The sequence below is a fragment of the Aplosporella prunicola genome (genome assembly GCF_010093885.1).
Source record: "Aplosporella prunicola CBS 121167 unplaced genomic scaffold K452scaffold_6, whole genome shotgun sequence".
Lineage (NCBI taxonomy): Eukaryota > Fungi > Ascomycota > Dothideomycetes > Botryosphaeriales > Aplosporellaceae > Aplosporella > Aplosporella prunicola.
The window spans coordinates 847,726-863,828 of record NW_022983534.1 but is presented as its reverse complement, the minus strand read 5'-3'; the positions used below and the strand labels follow the sequence as shown (position 1 = coordinate 863,828).

At 52.8% G+C, this 16,103-nt stretch overlaps 8 protein-coding genes across 8 annotated transcripts; 5 read left to right on the top strand and 3 right to left on the bottom strand.

The window, feature by feature from the left end:
- The first annotated feature begins 19 nt into the window (after positions 1-19).
- K452DRAFT_245788 (uncharacterized protein) lies at positions 20-1,147 on the top strand. The gene is made up of 2 exons (XM_033537994.1): positions 20-163; positions 219-1,147. Exons 1-2 carry the CDS (start codon positions 59-61, stop codon positions 1,098-1,100), a joined length of 987 nt encoding a protein of 328 aa, XP_033400424.1. The 5' UTR covers positions 20-58; the 3' UTR covers positions 1,101-1,147.
- Positions 1,148-1,292: 145 nt separating this feature from the next.
- Positions 1,293-2,225, top strand: K452DRAFT_285028 (uncharacterized protein). Its single transcript, XM_033540045.1, has 4 exons — positions 1,293-1,340; positions 1,402-1,453; positions 1,576-1,678; positions 1,749-2,225. Exons 1-4 carry the CDS (start codon positions 1,334-1,336, stop codon positions 1,782-1,784), a joined length of 198 nt encoding a protein of 65 aa, XP_033400423.1. The 5' UTR covers positions 1,293-1,333; the 3' UTR covers positions 1,785-2,225.
- Positions 2,226-2,921: 696 nt separating this feature from the next.
- On the top strand, positions 2,922-5,104 carry K452DRAFT_316649 (uncharacterized protein; the record flags this gene model as incomplete). The annotated part of the gene is made up of 3 exons (XM_033543988.1): positions 2,922-3,251; positions 3,417-3,510; positions 3,566-5,104. 3 exons carry the CDS (start codon positions 2,922-2,924, stop codon positions 4,648-4,650), a joined length of 1,509 nt encoding a protein of 502 aa, XP_033400422.1. The 3' UTR covers positions 4,651-5,104.
- A 274-nt stretch (positions 5,105-5,378) lies between these two features.
- Positions 5,379-8,463, top strand: K452DRAFT_145703 (uncharacterized protein). Its single transcript, XM_033535480.1, has 5 exons — positions 5,379-5,517; positions 5,565-5,696; positions 5,846-6,406; positions 6,460-7,775; positions 7,831-8,463. Exons 1-5 carry the CDS (start codon positions 5,504-5,506, stop codon positions 8,202-8,204), a joined length of 2,397 nt encoding a protein of 798 aa, XP_033400421.1. The 5' UTR covers positions 5,379-5,503; the 3' UTR covers positions 8,205-8,463.
- A 1,294-nt stretch (positions 8,464-9,757) lies between these two features.
- K452DRAFT_145695 (uncharacterized protein) lies at positions 9,758-10,170 on the top strand. The gene has a single exon (XM_033535479.1). It carries the CDS (start codon positions 9,856-9,858, stop codon positions 10,063-10,065), a length of 210 nt encoding a protein of 69 aa, XP_033400420.1. The 5' UTR covers positions 9,758-9,855; the 3' UTR covers positions 10,066-10,170.
- Positions 9,921-11,163, bottom strand: K452DRAFT_285024 (uncharacterized protein). Its single transcript, XM_033540044.1, has one exon. The coding sequence runs from the start codon at positions 11,137-11,139 to the stop codon at positions 10,276-10,278; it is 864 nt and encodes a 287-aa protein (XP_033400419.1). The 5' UTR covers positions 11,140-11,163; the 3' UTR covers positions 9,921-10,275.
- A 1,067-nt stretch (positions 11,164-12,230) lies between these two features.
- On the bottom strand, positions 12,231-14,279 carry K452DRAFT_245778 (uncharacterized protein). The gene is made up of 4 exons (XM_033537993.1): positions 13,710-14,279; positions 13,076-13,656; positions 12,924-13,023; positions 12,231-12,870 (listed from the first exon to the last, which is right to left on the bottom strand). Exons 1-4 carry the CDS (start codon positions 13,919-13,921, stop codon positions 12,453-12,455), a joined length of 1,311 nt encoding a protein of 436 aa, XP_033400418.1. The 5' UTR covers positions 13,922-14,279; the 3' UTR covers positions 12,231-12,452.
- A 285-nt stretch (positions 14,280-14,564) lies between these two features.
- K452DRAFT_285022 (uncharacterized protein) lies at positions 14,565-15,037 on the bottom strand. The gene has a single exon (XM_033540043.1). It carries the CDS (start codon positions 14,849-14,851, stop codon positions 14,690-14,692), a length of 162 nt encoding a protein of 53 aa, XP_033400417.1. The 5' UTR covers positions 14,852-15,037; the 3' UTR covers positions 14,565-14,689.
- Between the last annotated feature and the right edge of the window lie 1,066 nt (positions 15,038-16,103).

The window sequence follows — 16,103 nt, the reverse complement described above, 5'->3', positions numbered from 1 at the left end:
CATGGACGTCACGGCCAACATCCAGCAATATGCCGCCAACACCCGCCAGCAGGACGTGATGGATGTTGATGCCTCCGACTCGCCCCCGTTCGCCGCGCGCCTCGACCAGGCAGTCAAGGAGTTGGGAGAGCGCGTCGCCAGCCAACAACGCGCCTTGGACCAGGTAGACAGCGAAATGCTTCGGCAATCTCCCCCCGAACCATGCTCACACGCTCTAGCTTCGCGCGTCTTCGCGTGAGCCGCTGTCCCAGGCGCCTTCCTCGGATCCACGTGCTCGGCTGCAGCAACTCCGCTTGTTGAAGCAGGCATATGAGCGTCTCACGCCCCTTGAGCCTCATCTGCCTGGCCCTGTGTCTGTGTTTCCCGCTATTTTAGCGACGCGCCTAGTCCAGCAGACTGTAGCTGAAGCCAAGGATGCAATCAATTCCACTCGGCAAAAACTTAATGTTACAGAACGTCATCTCGAAAGCGAAGAGGGCTCTCTGCGCGATGCTGATGTTCTCACGGAAAGCTTAACGGGCCGCATCGAAAATCTGCAGGCTCGGGGCCAAGAGAATGCCAGAAGGTCGCCAACACAAGTAGCGACAGACATTATGAACAGTACGCGAGAACAAAAGCGACGTTATGATGCGGAGACAGGGCTACTTCAAGAGGCTCTCGACAGTTTCACAAAAGACCATCTTGCGGTAATGCTTGCTGCCGAAGAGTTAGGGGGCCCTGTTGTCGGAGACCTTATGGAAATCGACGAAGACATGCTGGCCGCTGGCTTTTCTCACCAGGGGAAGCCTAAGGCCTTGAAGCTTGGGAAGTCTCCTTCAGATTCGACGAGGCAAAGACGGATTGATGAGATATGGGGGCAAACAGACGCGGTTGATGGACAGCCACTGGATGAGAAAGAACTTGCAGGCGAAGAGTTACACAATCTGATCCGCAAGCTTTATGATGCACTAGTTGGCGACAGCGGTGAAGGGCCATACATTGAGTTGGACAGAGACTCCGCTGCTGCTCGGTTTCTCGTGCGAGCGAAAGTGGCCCAGTTCCACGTTAGAGATGCGCGGAAATTGCGCTTGATTGATTTTGGTCGCGAACTAGATGATTAGAATTCAATTGGGTATTATCAGTTTCACTATTCCGCCAAGGCAAAAATGCGAAGTAGGCACGCAGACATCTTGTGGTTGAAGATTTGTCTTGGCAATATGTGAGCTAGTGCCATTTCAGGTTTAGCGTGAGAAGCGACCGCACTTGGAATTTCGTGCGCTCCCAAGTACTCCGCTTCGGATAACGACGACATCGAAAGCCATAACCTTGACGCTGCAACAGAACATCAGTCGCCATGGCCAGTGAGTAACTCTTGATGGAGCAGCCTAATGATTTCGCATCGCTGACAGCTTGCGCGCACAGAGTCCAAGAACTCGTCTCAGCACAACCAGAGCAAGAAGGCTCACCGTAACGGGTACATTCCACCTCTTTCCTTCGAGCATTGCGCAGTCATGATACCGCCCAACGAAACGATTCGCATCTACGATGTCACCGCACGAACCTCGAACAGCCGCTAATTTTGATTCCGGAATCCAGTATCAAGAAGCCTAAGACCCACCGCTACCCGTCCCTCAAGGGCACCGACCCCAAGTTCAGGAGGAACCACAGGCACGCCCTTCACGGCACCATGAGGGCTCTGGTGCGTACTCGCCGGCATCTAAGCTAGCAGACAAGAAAAATGGAATACTGACGAGCACTCGCGTTTGCAGAAGGAGGTCAAGGAGGGCAAGAGGGAGGCGGCTTAAACGGACAATTCGATGTTTGCAATGGTATTCATGGCGCACGAAGGTCAATGTGACTGGCGTAATTGAGCTGGCACTGTCCGCTGCAGCCTCTATTTGAAAAAATGGAAATGGCTTTCGATTCCGAACCCGGAGTGCGAACGAGCGCGTCTCTTGGGATCCACCAACTCGTTCACCTTTGCAAAATTGTAGGTCTGATATTACGCTTTCGTTATACGGTTTGTGTGCTGTCGTCACTTCTCTTCAAATTTCCCATGGCATTAGTGTGTACAGCTCCGCGCTTATCCCATGCGCGACAGCTGAAGGATTATCTATCGTGCCAAGATGTACTTGCCCTTTCATTACCAATCATCCAACCTCGTCTTTGTGGGGTTTGGGTGCATGGAGAAAGGGAAACATGCGATCAACGAGTCTCAAGGTAGTTAAATGAATACAGATCAAAACAGCGTGGTTCAAGTCGATATAAAATGAGAAATGTTGTGAGAAGCTTCCCGCCTACACATGGCTTCTGGGTAATGCATTATTGGCAAGCCTTTCCACCGACATCAATTTGCTAGAGCAGGCGAGAGTAGTTAAGCCTCAAGCGCGTCCATGCAGGTAGGATTGCCGAACTGTTTACTTGGATACCGACCTCCTATCATACTTAGAGGGCTTCCTCATTGTATAGGCTGACAGCCGTGGTAGCACAAAGAGCAAGGACATATGGGTGCATGCTGCCGAGCATTACCAAGGCGATTGGGTACTGTGTCTATCAGGCCTAACATGCGTACAAATAACGTACAAACCTGTAAAGATTTGTGACCGCTCTGGCTTAAAGACGGTTGTCAGTTGGTGTACTGCTCATATTTCCGAGTGGAGGAAGATCGAAGCTACAGGTTGTTGGGGCAAAGGGCTTATCCACCTGCGATGTTGTTCCGCGGGGTTGCGGAGGGGTGGACTTTCTGACACCGTCCGTGACTTCCTTCTTTGGGGTTGCCCCCGTACAATCACCTTCCTTCTCAACGCGCTTCACCTCTCCGTATACCTTTGTTCCCAGTCAACCAATACTTTTAGAAACACGTTGAACCTTTCACATTGTCTGCTTTCGGATCAAGAAAAAGCTTATTGCAGAAGCAAAGCTACTATAACTCGCCATACCAGATGGCAGAACTACAGATCTGGATGCGCAAATCGCGCGGCAACAGCGATGCAAATTCTCCCTCTGCTGGAGATACGCCACCAAAACGCCCCAAGAAGAAGCTTTCAGCTTATCTTCCGCATCGTACAGGCAAGGCCGCAAATGATGACCTCGAGAAAGAACTCTGGGCAGGCAACATTATTTCTTCTGGCATTGAACCACCCCCAGACATCAACACTATGCTCAATGCAATCTTCGAGCAGCTTTGCAGAGAGCCTTTCAAGGGACTTCCACCGCAAATGAACAGCTCGCTCTTCGCTATTATCGAGGCATATCGCGGCATGACCTATGAGGTATCGGGTTTGGCAGAAAATATGCAATCGATGGTATTACAGCTGGAGCAACTCCATAAAAAGCACGACATCGAAAAGGCATCATTTAAGAATGAGATAAAGCGCCTTGAGCTTATAATAGCGAAGGGGAAAGGTGGTATGGCGAAGCTAATGGCCACACGTCAGGACAGTGTGATTCGCCAAAGGTCGAAGAAGAGCGAAATTGTTAACAAGACTGTTTTGAATGCTCACGATGGAACGCCAACAAGGTCACTGGAAGGTAAGACGGAACGGAATGATGCAGCAACTCTTGGCATTCCTGACGAACTCTACAGCAGCTTCTTGTCTGTCTCTCACGTCCCTTACCAGCAAGATGATCACCATGTCTAAGGAACTCGCTTACTCCCACGGAACCCTTAATGTGGGCACGCCGCCATCAGACACTTCCTATACGCTTGAGAGAGTCTCCTTATTCCCGAGCGGCTCGGGTGCGAAGGGAGGCCTACTAGCCACGAGCTGCGACGCGAGTACATTCAGCTCTAGTGGCGATCAGTTCCCTGACGAGATTGAGGAAGACCTTGAGGCGATCATCAAAAAGACGGATAAGGCGGGTGAGGAACTTGAGGCTATAAAGAAGATTGCGAGCATCATTGCGGCGAGACGTGGCTTGGGGATTGAGATTGTCCTTCCCAAGATCATTTCGCTTTTCGCCCTTCCTCATGAACCTGAAACTCAACAGGCCTCTTCGCCTGAATCACTGGATGTAAAAACAAGGGAGCAAGGCTTTTCGGCAATGTATCACCAACAGCAGGGCGCCAGTACGCCCTATCGGCCTTTTTCGTTTGTCCCCGGCGACGATGCTGACGATCTGCTAAACACACGGACCCCTTCGCCCGTAGTTGGGACATTTACGGCCTCATCTACAGTCACTAATCGAGCGCGTCGTGCTCTTACAAGCGATGTTTCGATCAGTACTCCTAGTTGCGAGAACGCCACTGTGGCCGGGCCTTCGCCGAGGCCCACGAGTATCCCCAGCCCCACCTGGATGGGCGGATTGGCCCAGTCACGGCAAGGGCGCAGTGTCTCATCCAGTGTCAGTTCTCGAAGGACTGTGAAGCGGTACAGCCACGACCAAGTCGATCCGACACAGGCTCCCGGTGCAGGTCGCAGACCAGGAGCGATGATGAACGCGGCCTCTCGATCTACATCGGGCGCCAGTGTCGCATCGGTCCGAGAAGCACGCTCACCGCCCGAAGATCCGGCCACACCGGAGAGATCTGAGGTGGCTCCCGGTCACGAGGCGCTCAAGCAAAAGGTCGAGGTGAGGGGAGCAGCGGTGGCCGCGGCAACGGAAGCGCTGCGGGCCAGCAGCAGCAGCAGCAGCAGCAGCAGCAGCAGCAGCAGCAGCCACAAAGGCTAGCTAGATAGAGAGAGAGGGAAAGCGGGAGTGGCGTGGTGAGAGTGGTTGGCTCGGAGATGAGGCCGTCGAGATGTACTACTACGTACTTCATGATGAGGGGTGGGGGGGGGATGTTGGTGGTTAGATGTTAAAAAGCAGAAAAAAGAATGAGGGCATTTGCCGGGGGCTAGTGCGTTTCCGATGGCAGGGCCAAGCGATACCCCGGGCGGCGGATTGCATCATACCTTACGCAGTTGTGCTCGCGCAGTTGCGCGTCCACGGCGGGATCAACGGGCAGGTGTGGCGCATGAGGACGAAAACGATGGTGCGAGGGCGGCGAAAGCCGGGGCGCCCGAGGCCGAGGACGAGCCGCCCGTTTCCGATGGGCGGCCTTCATTTCGGCTGGCCTCGTCGCGGGGGATCCATGGCGGCTATCCTTTCATCACGCAGGGGAAGCCATCTCATCTCCGCCGACAGGTGAGATTGGGTGATGCGCGCGCGCCGCCACAGCGCCGGCCTGGAACGTGTGACCTGGCCGGCGGCACATGGCACACGGCTGCACCGCCACGGCCTCAAGCCTTACCGCGCACTAGCCTCTGCCCGAATCATCGTCTCATCAGTGCGATCCCTCTACGCGGGCCCGAGCGTGAGTCCTGACCCCGGCACCTCGCTGCTCCACATGGCGCTCGATTAAACGGCCGTCGGCGTTGCACTTCATAAGCTGGCGCTGTCCGTCGCATGCATGCGCCAACCTCCTCCTGCTGTGGCTTGACCCTCCCTACGAGCTACCTCGCTCACCGACTGACTGCGCCCTCTACAAAGCTTCTCTATGCCCCTGGCATCCTGACTGCCTGCTCCACCGAGCTCTTCAGACATGTTCCGGAATCGGTATGCTGTTGCCCTCGCTGCCCTTCGCTGTTCGCTGACCCCGACAGGGCCACTTCGCAGAAGCCCAATGACGAGCTGATCGCGAGCTTCAAGGCCTCCTTTCCCCAGGTCAACGCTGTCTCGCGCCCGGCCGCCGTGCCCTCGCAGAACACGGCCTCGGCTTTGGATCTGGCTCTCCAGTACGTTGATCACCCGCCGATGTTCGTTGCGCTAGCCGAGCTTCGTGATGTGCGCATTCGCGCACGCGCGTGCGCGCAACCGCGTCGCCGGCGCCCTTTGTTTGTCGCTGAGCACCTGGTAGCTGACTGCGCTTTTTTCTCCTCTGCAGCGGTCACTTTGGGGACACGGACGATCTCAAAGACCAAGACCCAACCCCGCGAGGCTGCAACGAGCCATGGCGTTTCACGCCTTCGCTGATGGACCCCAACAGCTTCGCGTTCGCGTCGTTCGCGAACCAGCCGCCCGGCTACTACACGCCCACGCCTGGCGGTACCAACACGCTATACCATAGTCAGGCCGGCGATCTCCACACCCCCGGGTTCAGCATGGGGCTGGGCACGCCGCTCTCCATGCCCACTAGTGAGGGCCTGTCTGGCCAGACCTCGGGAGCCATGCATGGCTTTCAGCCTCATGCTATTGCATCCGTACAATTCCAGAATCCAAACCCCTTCGCCCTCCCGCCGCAGCTTGCCCAGCACCAGTCGTTTGCACCGCACCATTTCACCCACCAGCCGTCGACCTTTGAGCCAATGGCTCAGCCACAGGAAGAGCCTGCACTGGACAGCATGCCCGTGGATATCGAGATGCAAGAGCAATCTCCTGTCATGGGTTTCGCTCCATCCTACGGGGAACAGCATGTTCGCCCACCGCCGGTGCAGCAGAATGTCAAGTAAGTTCTCCTAAATCCTTCGTTATGAATTGCTGGGTGCTAATCGCGCACAGCTTCCGTTGGCTTGTCACGCTCAACGCGCCGACTGCAATGATCAAGCATGCAGACGAGGTTCCTGTAACCTACCTCAACAAGGGCCAGGCTTACTCTATTTCAATCGTGGACACATCCCCCGCTCCGCAAATTCCGGGTGCGCCCCTCAAGTATCGCACCTACATCCGCATTTCCTTTGAAGATGAACAGCAACGCCAACGGCCGGCAGCCTGCTGGCAACTTTGGAAAGAAGGACGTGGCACGAATGAGGCTCATCAACGCGGTGGCCGTCTTCAGGCCGTCGAGTTCGTTGACCCGACGCAAGTCGGGGGCGGCGATGGCTCTACGAGACCCAGGGTTGAGCTGGAGTCTGCGTCTTTTGACGGATTTGCCGTGACCTGGACACCGAGCGCCAACGGAGGACTCGAGTGCTCTCTCGCAGTCCGGTTCAACTTCCTTTCCACGGACTTTAGCCACTCCAAGGGTGTCAAAGGCATTCCAGTTAGGCTCTGCGCCAAGACCGAGGCCGTGAGTGGTGAGGCGCCAGCGCTGCCTGAAGCACCCAACCCGGAAATCTGTTACTGCAAGGTCAAACTTTTCCGCGACCACGGCGCCGAACGAAAGCTGTCGAATGATGTCACGCACGTCAAGAAAACCATTGATAAGCTGAAGCAACAGATTGCGCAGGCGGAGTCTGGTATGAAGGACTTTGGCAAGCGAAAGCGTGGCTCCGTTGCCAAACCCAGTGTTAACAACAACGACCGCCCTGGAAAGGTGCCCAAGCACAAGCGCACGTGGTCAATGTCTTCCGCCAGCTCAACGGGCAACCGGCCAGCGGCGGAAGAAGACCTGCACTTGAAGCTTGCCACGCTGCAGGACATGTTTACCTCCACCAGGCCCACCAGCGTGCTGTATCTCACAGGCGAGGAGATGGATGACCCGGACGCTCATCCCGTCCACCTTTCTGGCGAGCCTCAGGACCTTACCAAGATTGACACCAACGATACCACCATGTGGGAGAGGCAAAGTGTTCACACTAACCCTACGTCTTCGATTGTCTCGCCTACTCCAAGCTCGCAGTCACATCATTCAGGTGACCGCCGCGGCTCGACCTTCCAATCGTTTCCGCCTCCATCTCGCATGTCATCCAATGAATGGCGTAGCATGTCACAGACTGCGATGGGGGACTTGGCCGTCCAGCCCACTGCCGGCTCCAATGCTCCGGTAAAGGTGCAAAGGTCGTCTTCGGATCGGCAAGGTAGGCTCACGGGATGGATTGAAGCCCTCGGCGTCGATTATTCCTATCAGCCTCCTCCTGAGCGCACAATCAAGCCTAGTAAGTTCTTCGCCATCATCTCCAACCCCGAGCCTTAATGCTGACTAGACGACAGTCGCTTGCTTCTATGTTCAACCGAGGTTTGCTGGAAGGCCTTTTGAAGACGATTACTACCGAGCGGTGTACCTCATGCAACGCACGTTGAAGGATCTTGTCAACGCCATTTCCATGAAGTGCAACATCGAACCAACGCGCGTTGTTCGTACACTCAGGGTTAACACGAAAGGATTAAGCATCCTTTTGGATGATGAGGCCGTCCAAGAGCTTCCCGAAGGCCAAGACTTCATCGCTGAGTTCCAGGAGATCACTTCCCAATCGCCCATGAAACGCGAGTGGGATGCTGGACCAAGCGATATTCAAGTCGATGGGGAAGTGGGCGCCACTGAAACAACTTCCACCTCGGGTTACGAGCTCCGGTTGCTTTTCTGATCCGCACCTAAGTGCGCCTCCACTCGTTAAAACCGCTAATGACTGGTAATGACTTGTACTATTCGTCACCCGAGCGCTGGCAGGAGGCGCTTCAGGGACATGTCGCTGCACCCGCTGGCGTTTTTGGCTTAAGATACCATATGCCGGCATTGGCAGCTTTATCAACGATACCCCCCTTTGGTTAATTCTACAAACATCTGGCAACGACGGCAGCGGAGGTCAATTGCCTTTGGCAGAGATTGCGTCTTAGTATTTCTCACCCGCTCTGTCGCTTTGCTTGTTTTCTTCCTTTCTTTCACTGGCCTTTTATGCCACCGATCCCTCCGCGAGGAAATGGCGATACCCTTGGGCTAGCTTGGCGACTTTTTGTTATTTTTTCTCCTTTTTTATGCTTTTGATTCTGGCCTGAAGCAACACATACACACACATACACGCATGCACGCATACACACACACACACACACCTGTACCAAATCTTCTTCGTTCTATTCCGTTGTTTTCTCAATACCCATTATATCATGTGTGATGTTTTAGAGACAATAGGCCTCCTCGTAAAGGGGGCGCTTAATTATTCGCATTCGCGTTGGTACTTGGCCGCCTATTCGATGGTGAGATTGGTGCCACGGACATTGGGCGCGCACCGTCTGGCAACTGCACTATGCGCCGTTTCAACGGCCGGCCGTTCCAGGCGCGCGACTTGCAAGACGTAGGTCGTCGGCACGGCCGAGGGAGCATGCCGTGATCGCCATTTTTTGCTTCTGCGCCACATGGGCACTCGCCACAGATCGACGCATGCCAGCTCACTGAGCGGATCCGCCGCGGGTCGCATGACTTTTGGTCGGTCGCTCCAGCCTTATCCGTGGTTCGACGGCACGCGCGCGCAAGTTACACGATGCCGCGCGCCGCTGCAACCGTCGTCGCCACAGAGGCGCACGCGAGGCCGATCATTGCCAATCGATGCAGCCGGTGCTACACACCCCGGCTGCCGAGGAGCCGGGCAGAGGCGCAAAGGCGTTGCACGGCCACAGTCGGTGTGCCGTAAGAAGAGGGGGAGATTCCGCACGTATGGCAGTGACGCAATGGCATTGGGCCGTTGACCTAATCAGGCGCGGACAGCGCCCGAGCTGAAACGCCTAACGGCGCTCGAGGGGAGGTTGAGGGGTTACGCTGGCAGCCGGGGCGGGCCAATCGGGCGCGGGCACGAATGTCGGTGTCGCAGGAGGAATTTCATAATTGCAGTGTCATGTGTCAACGGGTGGAGGACATGGAGGGAAAAAGTAGAGCGGGTGCATGTGGCTGGTGGGGTCCGTGTCGGACATGCTTCCTGATGCGCCGCGGCAGCTACGTCATTCCTTCGTCCCTCGTTCCTTTTCCTTCACCTTCCCTCACCGCGACGGCACCACGGCCAAATTCGCTCGTTCGCGCCGTCAGCTCCGCGCGTCGGCGATCATCATGACGGCCAGCTGTCTCTTTTGCTTCTATTTTCGTCCTGTTTGCTTTTTTTCCGTCGTGTCCGTCAAGGGCGTGGGGCGCCTCGCACTTCCCAATCCGGCCGCGACAATCGATCTCACGCACTGGCCGGTATCCGTTCGGTCCTTAGTCCCGTCCGTCAATCTGTGGCGTCAGCCACATGCCGCGAGTAATGCCTTTTGATGCGTGGCCGTGCTTTTGGTACCTTCACACCGCATAGACATTGTTGCATCATCATCATGGCTTCCTTTGCGACAAGCTTCTCTACTACTCTGCGAGTACGAGTGACATTCCATCCCTGTACGAGTACGAGTGACATTCCATCCCTGTACGAGTACCTCGGGTGTCGCACATCATCTCAAATCAAACGTAGTATGCTCAGCCACCCCTAGTCTCTGTTCCTATGCTGGCCAAACCCCTTACAGGACCATCACCAGACTACTCGAGTACTACTTAAGTTTACGCCTTGCTAGCTATTGCCCAATTTGTACACGTAGGTAGGGGAACGCTAAAATCCTGCCGCTCCAGGGATAGCGTCTGTAACTACCTCCAGTCATTTCGCTCCCACGTCTTCCTCCCGTTCGCCCCCTTCATGGCCAGATTTAGAGTTTAGACTTAAATGGAACCTCCATCACAGCCCCATCCCCTAACAAGACCGAGACTCCCTCGGATCTCTCGCTAGCCTTCAATTCCACCTCCTGGCAATCCTCCAGTCCGACGCTGTTTGCGAATTGGACCACGACAAAGTCAATGTCGTCAGTCCCGAGTACGCACATTGGGGCGTGCCATGTTCCCGCGCCATAGGTCACGGCCTGGTGTCCCTTTGCGATAAAGGCCCTGATGTTGCTCAAGTCCGGAAGGCCTGCGCCTTTAGGCCCATGGGTGTCGGTAGCTTTGGAAGATCCGCTTGAAGGGGCCGAAACCTCATTGGTGAAAGGTGATGGTCTGGCCCGGGAGAAGATGTCACGGATAGAACGTCGTCTGCGAGGCTCGGGAGTTGGGTATGGCGCAGGACGGTTAGCGCCTTGACCAGATGCCGTTGGCAACGTCGGTGCAACTATGACAAGGTACTGGGTCGAAGGGTCTGATTGAGAGAGACCCATAGGTACGAATGTCTGGGATGTAAACGGATGGCGCTCGAGGATAGAAACATCGAAGACTTGGTCGCCATTGGCATTGCGTAGCTTCCGTGGCGAGCACACAAACATATTCATTACAGCCTTTGCCGGCTTCCCGCTCGGCGCTAGATCGTAGAAGTTTGTCATGTGCGTAACATCAAGATATTTCAGAGCGGTGCCTTGGTTTGCGGATACGACATCCGGGGCAGCAAGGGATGGTTGCCGGGGGTCATTTTGTGCTGCGGACCGCACAGGATTTTCCACAACGGTACCAAATGGTGCGAATGAAGACGCCGTTAGAGGCTCAATCTGGATATGACGTGAAGGCGCTGGAATTGATAGAGGCATTGTTGCTGTGACTATGGCGGGGATGTTGAAATGGAAAGGGAGATGAAGTTGAGGTTAAGTTGGCTTATCGATAAGATTGTCCATGGATGGAACGCTTAAATATTTCCAAGCTTTTGGCTTGTAACTGGCGGCGTACGGCGGGAGACCCGGTGTAGTAGTATTGCTGTCCGTGCTTCGCCTCTATAGCTACAAGGTTGGGTGTTCATCTGTAGCCGGTACCAACATAGTCGATTGCTAAAATTTCTCTCCGTTTTTCGGTGTCCTAATTTATCTAAAAACATAAAGAGATAAATTTAAATATGTCACAACCATAGTGAAAAGCACATGAAATCGGTCCTCTTAGGACATAATAAAAGCTATATATATAAATATGTTCTTATCTATTTTTAGTCTTTAGATCGAAGCGTAGTCAAATTAAAAATATCATGCTCTAGCACTTTGGATGTACTGAGTTGTTAAATATTAAAACTATAATTCTTCGAATGTAGACAGATTTATCTGTATGTATGTGCGTTTATATCTGGTCTATAACGAACGTCTACTCACTACTGTAAATCTAATTATCCATGACTGCAAGTTAAAAGCGGATATGACTAAATTGATAAACTATATAGACTCCTTAGTCGGTTGAAATCGGTTGTTGGAATGTGTAGCTGACGGTGAATTGTATTCCAACCTGGTATATTTCTGGTATGATGTACCGTTTAACGCTGATGACGCTGGCTGAATCCAGATTAGTGAGGTGCTACGGGATATTTTTAGACAACGGATCCCCCGATGGCACTATAGAAGATAAAATTGTATAGTATAGTGGTAAAGTCATTTAAACTTACTACTATCTGTCCAATTGTAAGTGATTTTTTGTGCGCTAAATAGTTAAAATAAGTTAGTAGTTAGTTATGCTTAAGAGTTTGGTACTGTATCAATCATGTATCCGGTATGGTATTATCACTAAACTTGACAACTATCATGGGTATTTGTGCTCGATTAGAAGATCTTCCCTAAAAAATCATGTACACTATCCGTTACCCAATAGACCAATTGTGAATTGTGACAGAACACATGTGTTATCAACAAGTGAACTTGATATTGCCCTCGAGCACAACCAACCGAGTCTATAGTTATTCAGAATTTGATGTTCCCGTACGATAACTGTACCGGAGACATGAAAGTCATTTAAAAGTCCGAGGATTCTCTGTCGACTCAATGCATGCATTCTTAGCCACACATATAGTTATTACGCCTCGTTTCGCATCTGTCGTGGGATCGAAAGTCCACCAGAGCATTCAAGAGTTGAAATCTGCACTAAAAGTTCAGTCCAGTACAACAATCTCCAGCGCCTTGGTGACATCATTGAGTTTGTTTGATGTTGTCACGGCTTCCTTTTCTGCCTTCCAATTCCTGTACTCCCGACCCATGATTTCCATGACAGTGCCGTGGCTCTTGTCGCTGTTTTCTCTTTTGATCCTTTGGAAGTTCTCTTTTACGAATAATTGATACTCGCTTGGGCCTTTGGTTGGATCCTTCTGTCTCACAGCCGGCTTTGTTTGTATGAGTTTTGATTTACAGCCGCCACAGCTGTGTTTATTTGGGTCAATGGATTTTGAGTGACGCTTGAATTCATGACCACAGCTCACACAAGTCCAAACGTACTTGTAGTCGATCTCGTAGGAGTGTTTCGTTGTCACGGTTATGTTGCGAGAGCTGAACTTGCTTGTCACCTTCCTGGCCCTGTATCATCCATTAGCACACTGAGTAATATCGAAATCATGGCGTAGGCATACCATTCTTTGAATTCTTTCCCGTGAGGATTGTCGCGTACGCCACTGATCATGAAATTGGCTAGGTGACAGTATTCATGCGCAATCACATTTACAAGGCGATCTGGATATGTGTAAACTTCCGTTTTACGTAAATAGTACGTCGAATTTCTTACCTTCATCGTCTATCACCTTCTCAGCCAACTCAATGCTAGCATGGTGTTTGAATCGCATCATTGTTGCGCCACTTTCTTGAACACGCACACTTTCTCGCTTCCAGTTGGCTCTTCCGGCTGTGGAGTTCAATTTCTTACTCCATATCAGCTTAACTCCTCCGCAGTCGGCGGCCATCTCGCTGATTTTGCCTCCCGATATCACCTCATCAAGCTCTTCCAAAAAGTCTTGGGCAATTTGGTGTTTGGCTTTTTCAAACGACTTGCGAGCCTGGACCGCACTCGGGTTTTTTTTAGTTGGGCTCAATTTCCCGGATAAACTCGATGGCTGTGGTTCGGTTCCCGTGGTTGCCTTTGGACGTGGAAATAAAGGTTTTTGAGGCGAGTGCTCATCGTTCCAGGAGTTGATGACTTCTTGTGACCAGAAGGCATCGGTATTCTGCTGATGCGGCGGGGTGGGTATCCGGTTCTTCTTAGAAGGAGACACTAACCGGGAATTTGAAAGGCTGGTAGATGGCGGTGGCGTACAAGGGCGCACAGGAGGTTGCAAGGTTTTTTGTGGCGATTTCCTTCGTGGAGGCGAACTATTTGAAGGTTAGCCAAGTATATCAAACGAGCCACGGTATTTGGGCCTTACTATCGCAGCACTGCATCGTCATCTGCAGACGAGGAGCTCGAGGGGCGTTCTTGAGTGGAGGATCCAGATGTTAGGCGTTGCGAATTATCGTTCGCGATGCTGTCAGCTCTCTGAATGAGAGCGTTTGTCTTATATTTTTCAGGAGGAAAAAGCTGTCTCACGGAACCATCGATACGTTGCGGGAAGTTTCGTGGGAGTGCTTCAACTTCCATGTACCGCTCTTTGGGTAGCCGCGTCAAGGAATATCGGCGCGGTGTCTCATTAATGGCCTCGTCATCATCAGAGTTATTCAAAGACGGTTCAGATCCGCACCATAGGCTCTCTTCGATATCGTCGGTTTGTTCAGAACTGCTTTCGTTCTCATCGGAGAAATCATCCTCCACGATGTACTTTATTGTCTTCTTTGCAGCTCGTCTGGGTGTGCTTTTGACTTCCGAAGAGATAACAGAGGCCACATTCTTATCTGTATTACTGTAGAGTTTGTAATCTCTTGAAGGTAGTGTTTCGGAATAGGCATTCAAGGGCCTGGGCTTCAAAACGCGCTGTTTTCTAGGGCTGTTTTCTGTCGCTTTCGACCAGGAATGCATTCGTGGTGGTAGTTCCACATCGCAGTGTTTCCTTGACGGCTCCCAAAACAAAGTTGTAGTTGGTTTGGGAGGAGACTCTCCGTTTTTAGACGTAGGGAGGGTAGGCTCCTTGGTCGAGGATTTAACGGGCTTCCTGGTTCGCGGTTTGAGAAGCTCAGAAAGCGCAGGGAGCTCATCGTCACTCTCTTCATGTAGCCTGGCCATATTGGACTTGTTGTTGCTTTCGTTCGATGACAATGGTCTTGGGAACTGTGATTTCAAGCTCGTGGCGGGAAATTCAACTCTTCGTTTACACTGAGCTTATCGATTGTTGACCAGGCAACGCTTACTTTTCCAAATTAGTAATGCTGATCATCATGCTGTGTTCCGCAACAACCAAGACCTGGGTAAACACTAAACAGCCTGTCGGAAGAAAGTACCGATGTCGCGCTTCCAGAATAGATAGATGCACAGGCAAGGAAACAGGATCAGCGTTACCGGCCCGGCGACCGTCTCGTAAACCTTCCAGAACCCATGCTTACTCAATCTGGCCCAATTACATTTGCTGGTATCCATTTCGAGGGACTATTCGGCTATACAGAACCTTCGGGGGTGGCTTTTGTGCCTCCGTATACCATCTGGCGTGTATCATTATCCATGCCCTTGCTTCGGAGGCCACATTGCTACTATTCGAGATATCATTGAACTCCCGTTTTTGTCCGTACGAGGTACTCTTTGGCGCCGTAGGGAATATAGTGTCTTGAACTATGCGTTGTGCCGCTCCGTCATGCGTCTCAAATCCAGCAAAAAGACAAATCCCAAAGTGTATTATTATCTGACGCGTCTCTTAGTCAAGCCGCATTACACGTGCTCGTCCCCCCTTTGCTCGCCTGACTATGGCCTCACCAAAGGTCCAAAAGAATTATTGTGTACGTACACCCATGCGTACGCAGATCAGGGGAGCTTAATTCTCTGGAAGATCAACATTCAACTTCGATGACATGGATGTCGCACTTTGTCGCTTGACCCTCTCCGACGGATAAGAATACGATCTCGCCAAGATTGCGGGTGATAAGGTAGGACCCGCCACACCCACAAGAACGGATCGACTGAAGGTTCTCTTGATGGAGCAACGTTAATGTGTCGAGCTATGATCGTCACTCCTTATCCGCGGATGTTTCAGCTAGGTCTTGCGGTCGTTTATCAGTAACGGGCCAAGCATCGTCGACAAGGATCACGGACACCCTGGATTTTCTCGCGTAGATACCCTGACACCCTGAGCCACGGAACTTTTGGCTGCATGTCGCGGAGGAGGATTGGTGGAGATACGGCTAGGGGACGACGACGACGACGACAACGACGCGCAAGCGATATCGGCGCGACGCTGTTGCCACAGGCGGGCAATACCACGCAGGCGCAAGGCTTGGCTCTTGGAAGGGTGGATCGCGCGAAGCTCGGAACCGTGCTCACTGCTCCCCCAGAGAGGACGAGGGGAAGCGGTCTGGAGAGGCGATCAGGCCAAAGAGGGATGAAACAGACGTGACGGGGCGCGGCGGTGGGAGGAGGTCCAGTGGACAAGCCGTCAGGAACGAGCGAGGGTTGCGTGAATTGGAACGTCTCCTGGCGATCGCTCTCCACACAGTCACAAAGCCCGGCCACGTTGCCGCGCGCGTTGCACGTAAGTTACAGCCGCTGCGCAGGGCTGCAGGTGATTGCACGGGGACCGCGCCGCGTAATCCGGTGTGCGTGCAGATTTCCTGACGCGACGCGGCCGATCCAAATGTCGACGGCCTGTCACCGACCCTGTCATCGAAACGTCGGGGCTTGC

Excerpts from the sequence above, each read along its gene's own strand:
- K452DRAFT_145703 (XM_033535480.1), top strand. Across the intron at positions 6,407-6,459 it reads CCGGTGCAGCAGAATGTCAA|CTTCCGTTGGCTTGTCACGC; the intron begins GTAAGTTCTCCT and ends AATCGCGCACAG. Across the intron at positions 7,776-7,830 it reads TGAGCGCACAATCAAGCCTA|TCGCTTGCTTCTATGTTCAA; the intron begins GTAAGTTCTTCG and ends ACTAGACGACAG.
- K452DRAFT_285028 (XM_033540045.1), top strand. Across the intron at positions 1,454-1,575 it reads AAGAAGGCTCACCGTAACGG|TATCAAGAAGCCTAAGACCC; the intron begins GTACATTCCACC and ends TCCGGAATCCAG. Across the intron at positions 1,679-1,748 it reads ACGGCACCATGAGGGCTCTG|AAGGAGGTCAAGGAGGGCAA; the intron begins GTGCGTACTCGC and ends TCGCGTTTGCAG.
- K452DRAFT_245778 (XM_033537993.1), bottom strand. The coding sequence starts at position 13,921 with ATGGAAGTTGAAGCACTCCCACGAAACTTCCCGCAACGTATCGATGGT. Across the intron at positions 13,024-13,075 it reads GAAGGTGATAGACGATGAAG|ATCGCCTTGTAAATGTGATT; the intron begins GTAAGAAATTCG and ends ACACATATCCAG. Across the intron at positions 12,871-12,923 it reads GGGAAAGAATTCAAAGAATG|GGCCAGGAAGGTGACAAGCA; the intron begins GTATGCCTACGC and ends TGGATGATACAG.
- K452DRAFT_285024 (XM_033540044.1), bottom strand. The coding sequence starts at position 11,139 with ATGCCTCTATCAATTCCAGCGCCTTCACGTCATATCCAGATTGAGCCT.
- K452DRAFT_145695 (XM_033535479.1), top strand. The coding sequence starts at position 9,856 with ATGCGTGGCCGTGCTTTTGGTACCTTCACACCGCATAGACATTGTTGC.
- K452DRAFT_245788 (XM_033537994.1), top strand. The coding sequence starts at position 59 with ATGGATGTTGATGCCTCCGACTCGCCCCCGTTCGCCGCGCGCCTCGAC. Across the intron at positions 164-218 it reads AACAACGCGCCTTGGACCAG|CTTCGCGCGTCTTCGCGTGA; the intron begins GTAGACAGCGAA and ends CACACGCTCTAG.
- K452DRAFT_285022 (XM_033540043.1), bottom strand. The coding sequence starts at position 14,851 with ATGGATACCAGCAAATGTAATTGGGCCAGATTGAGTAAGCATGGGTTC.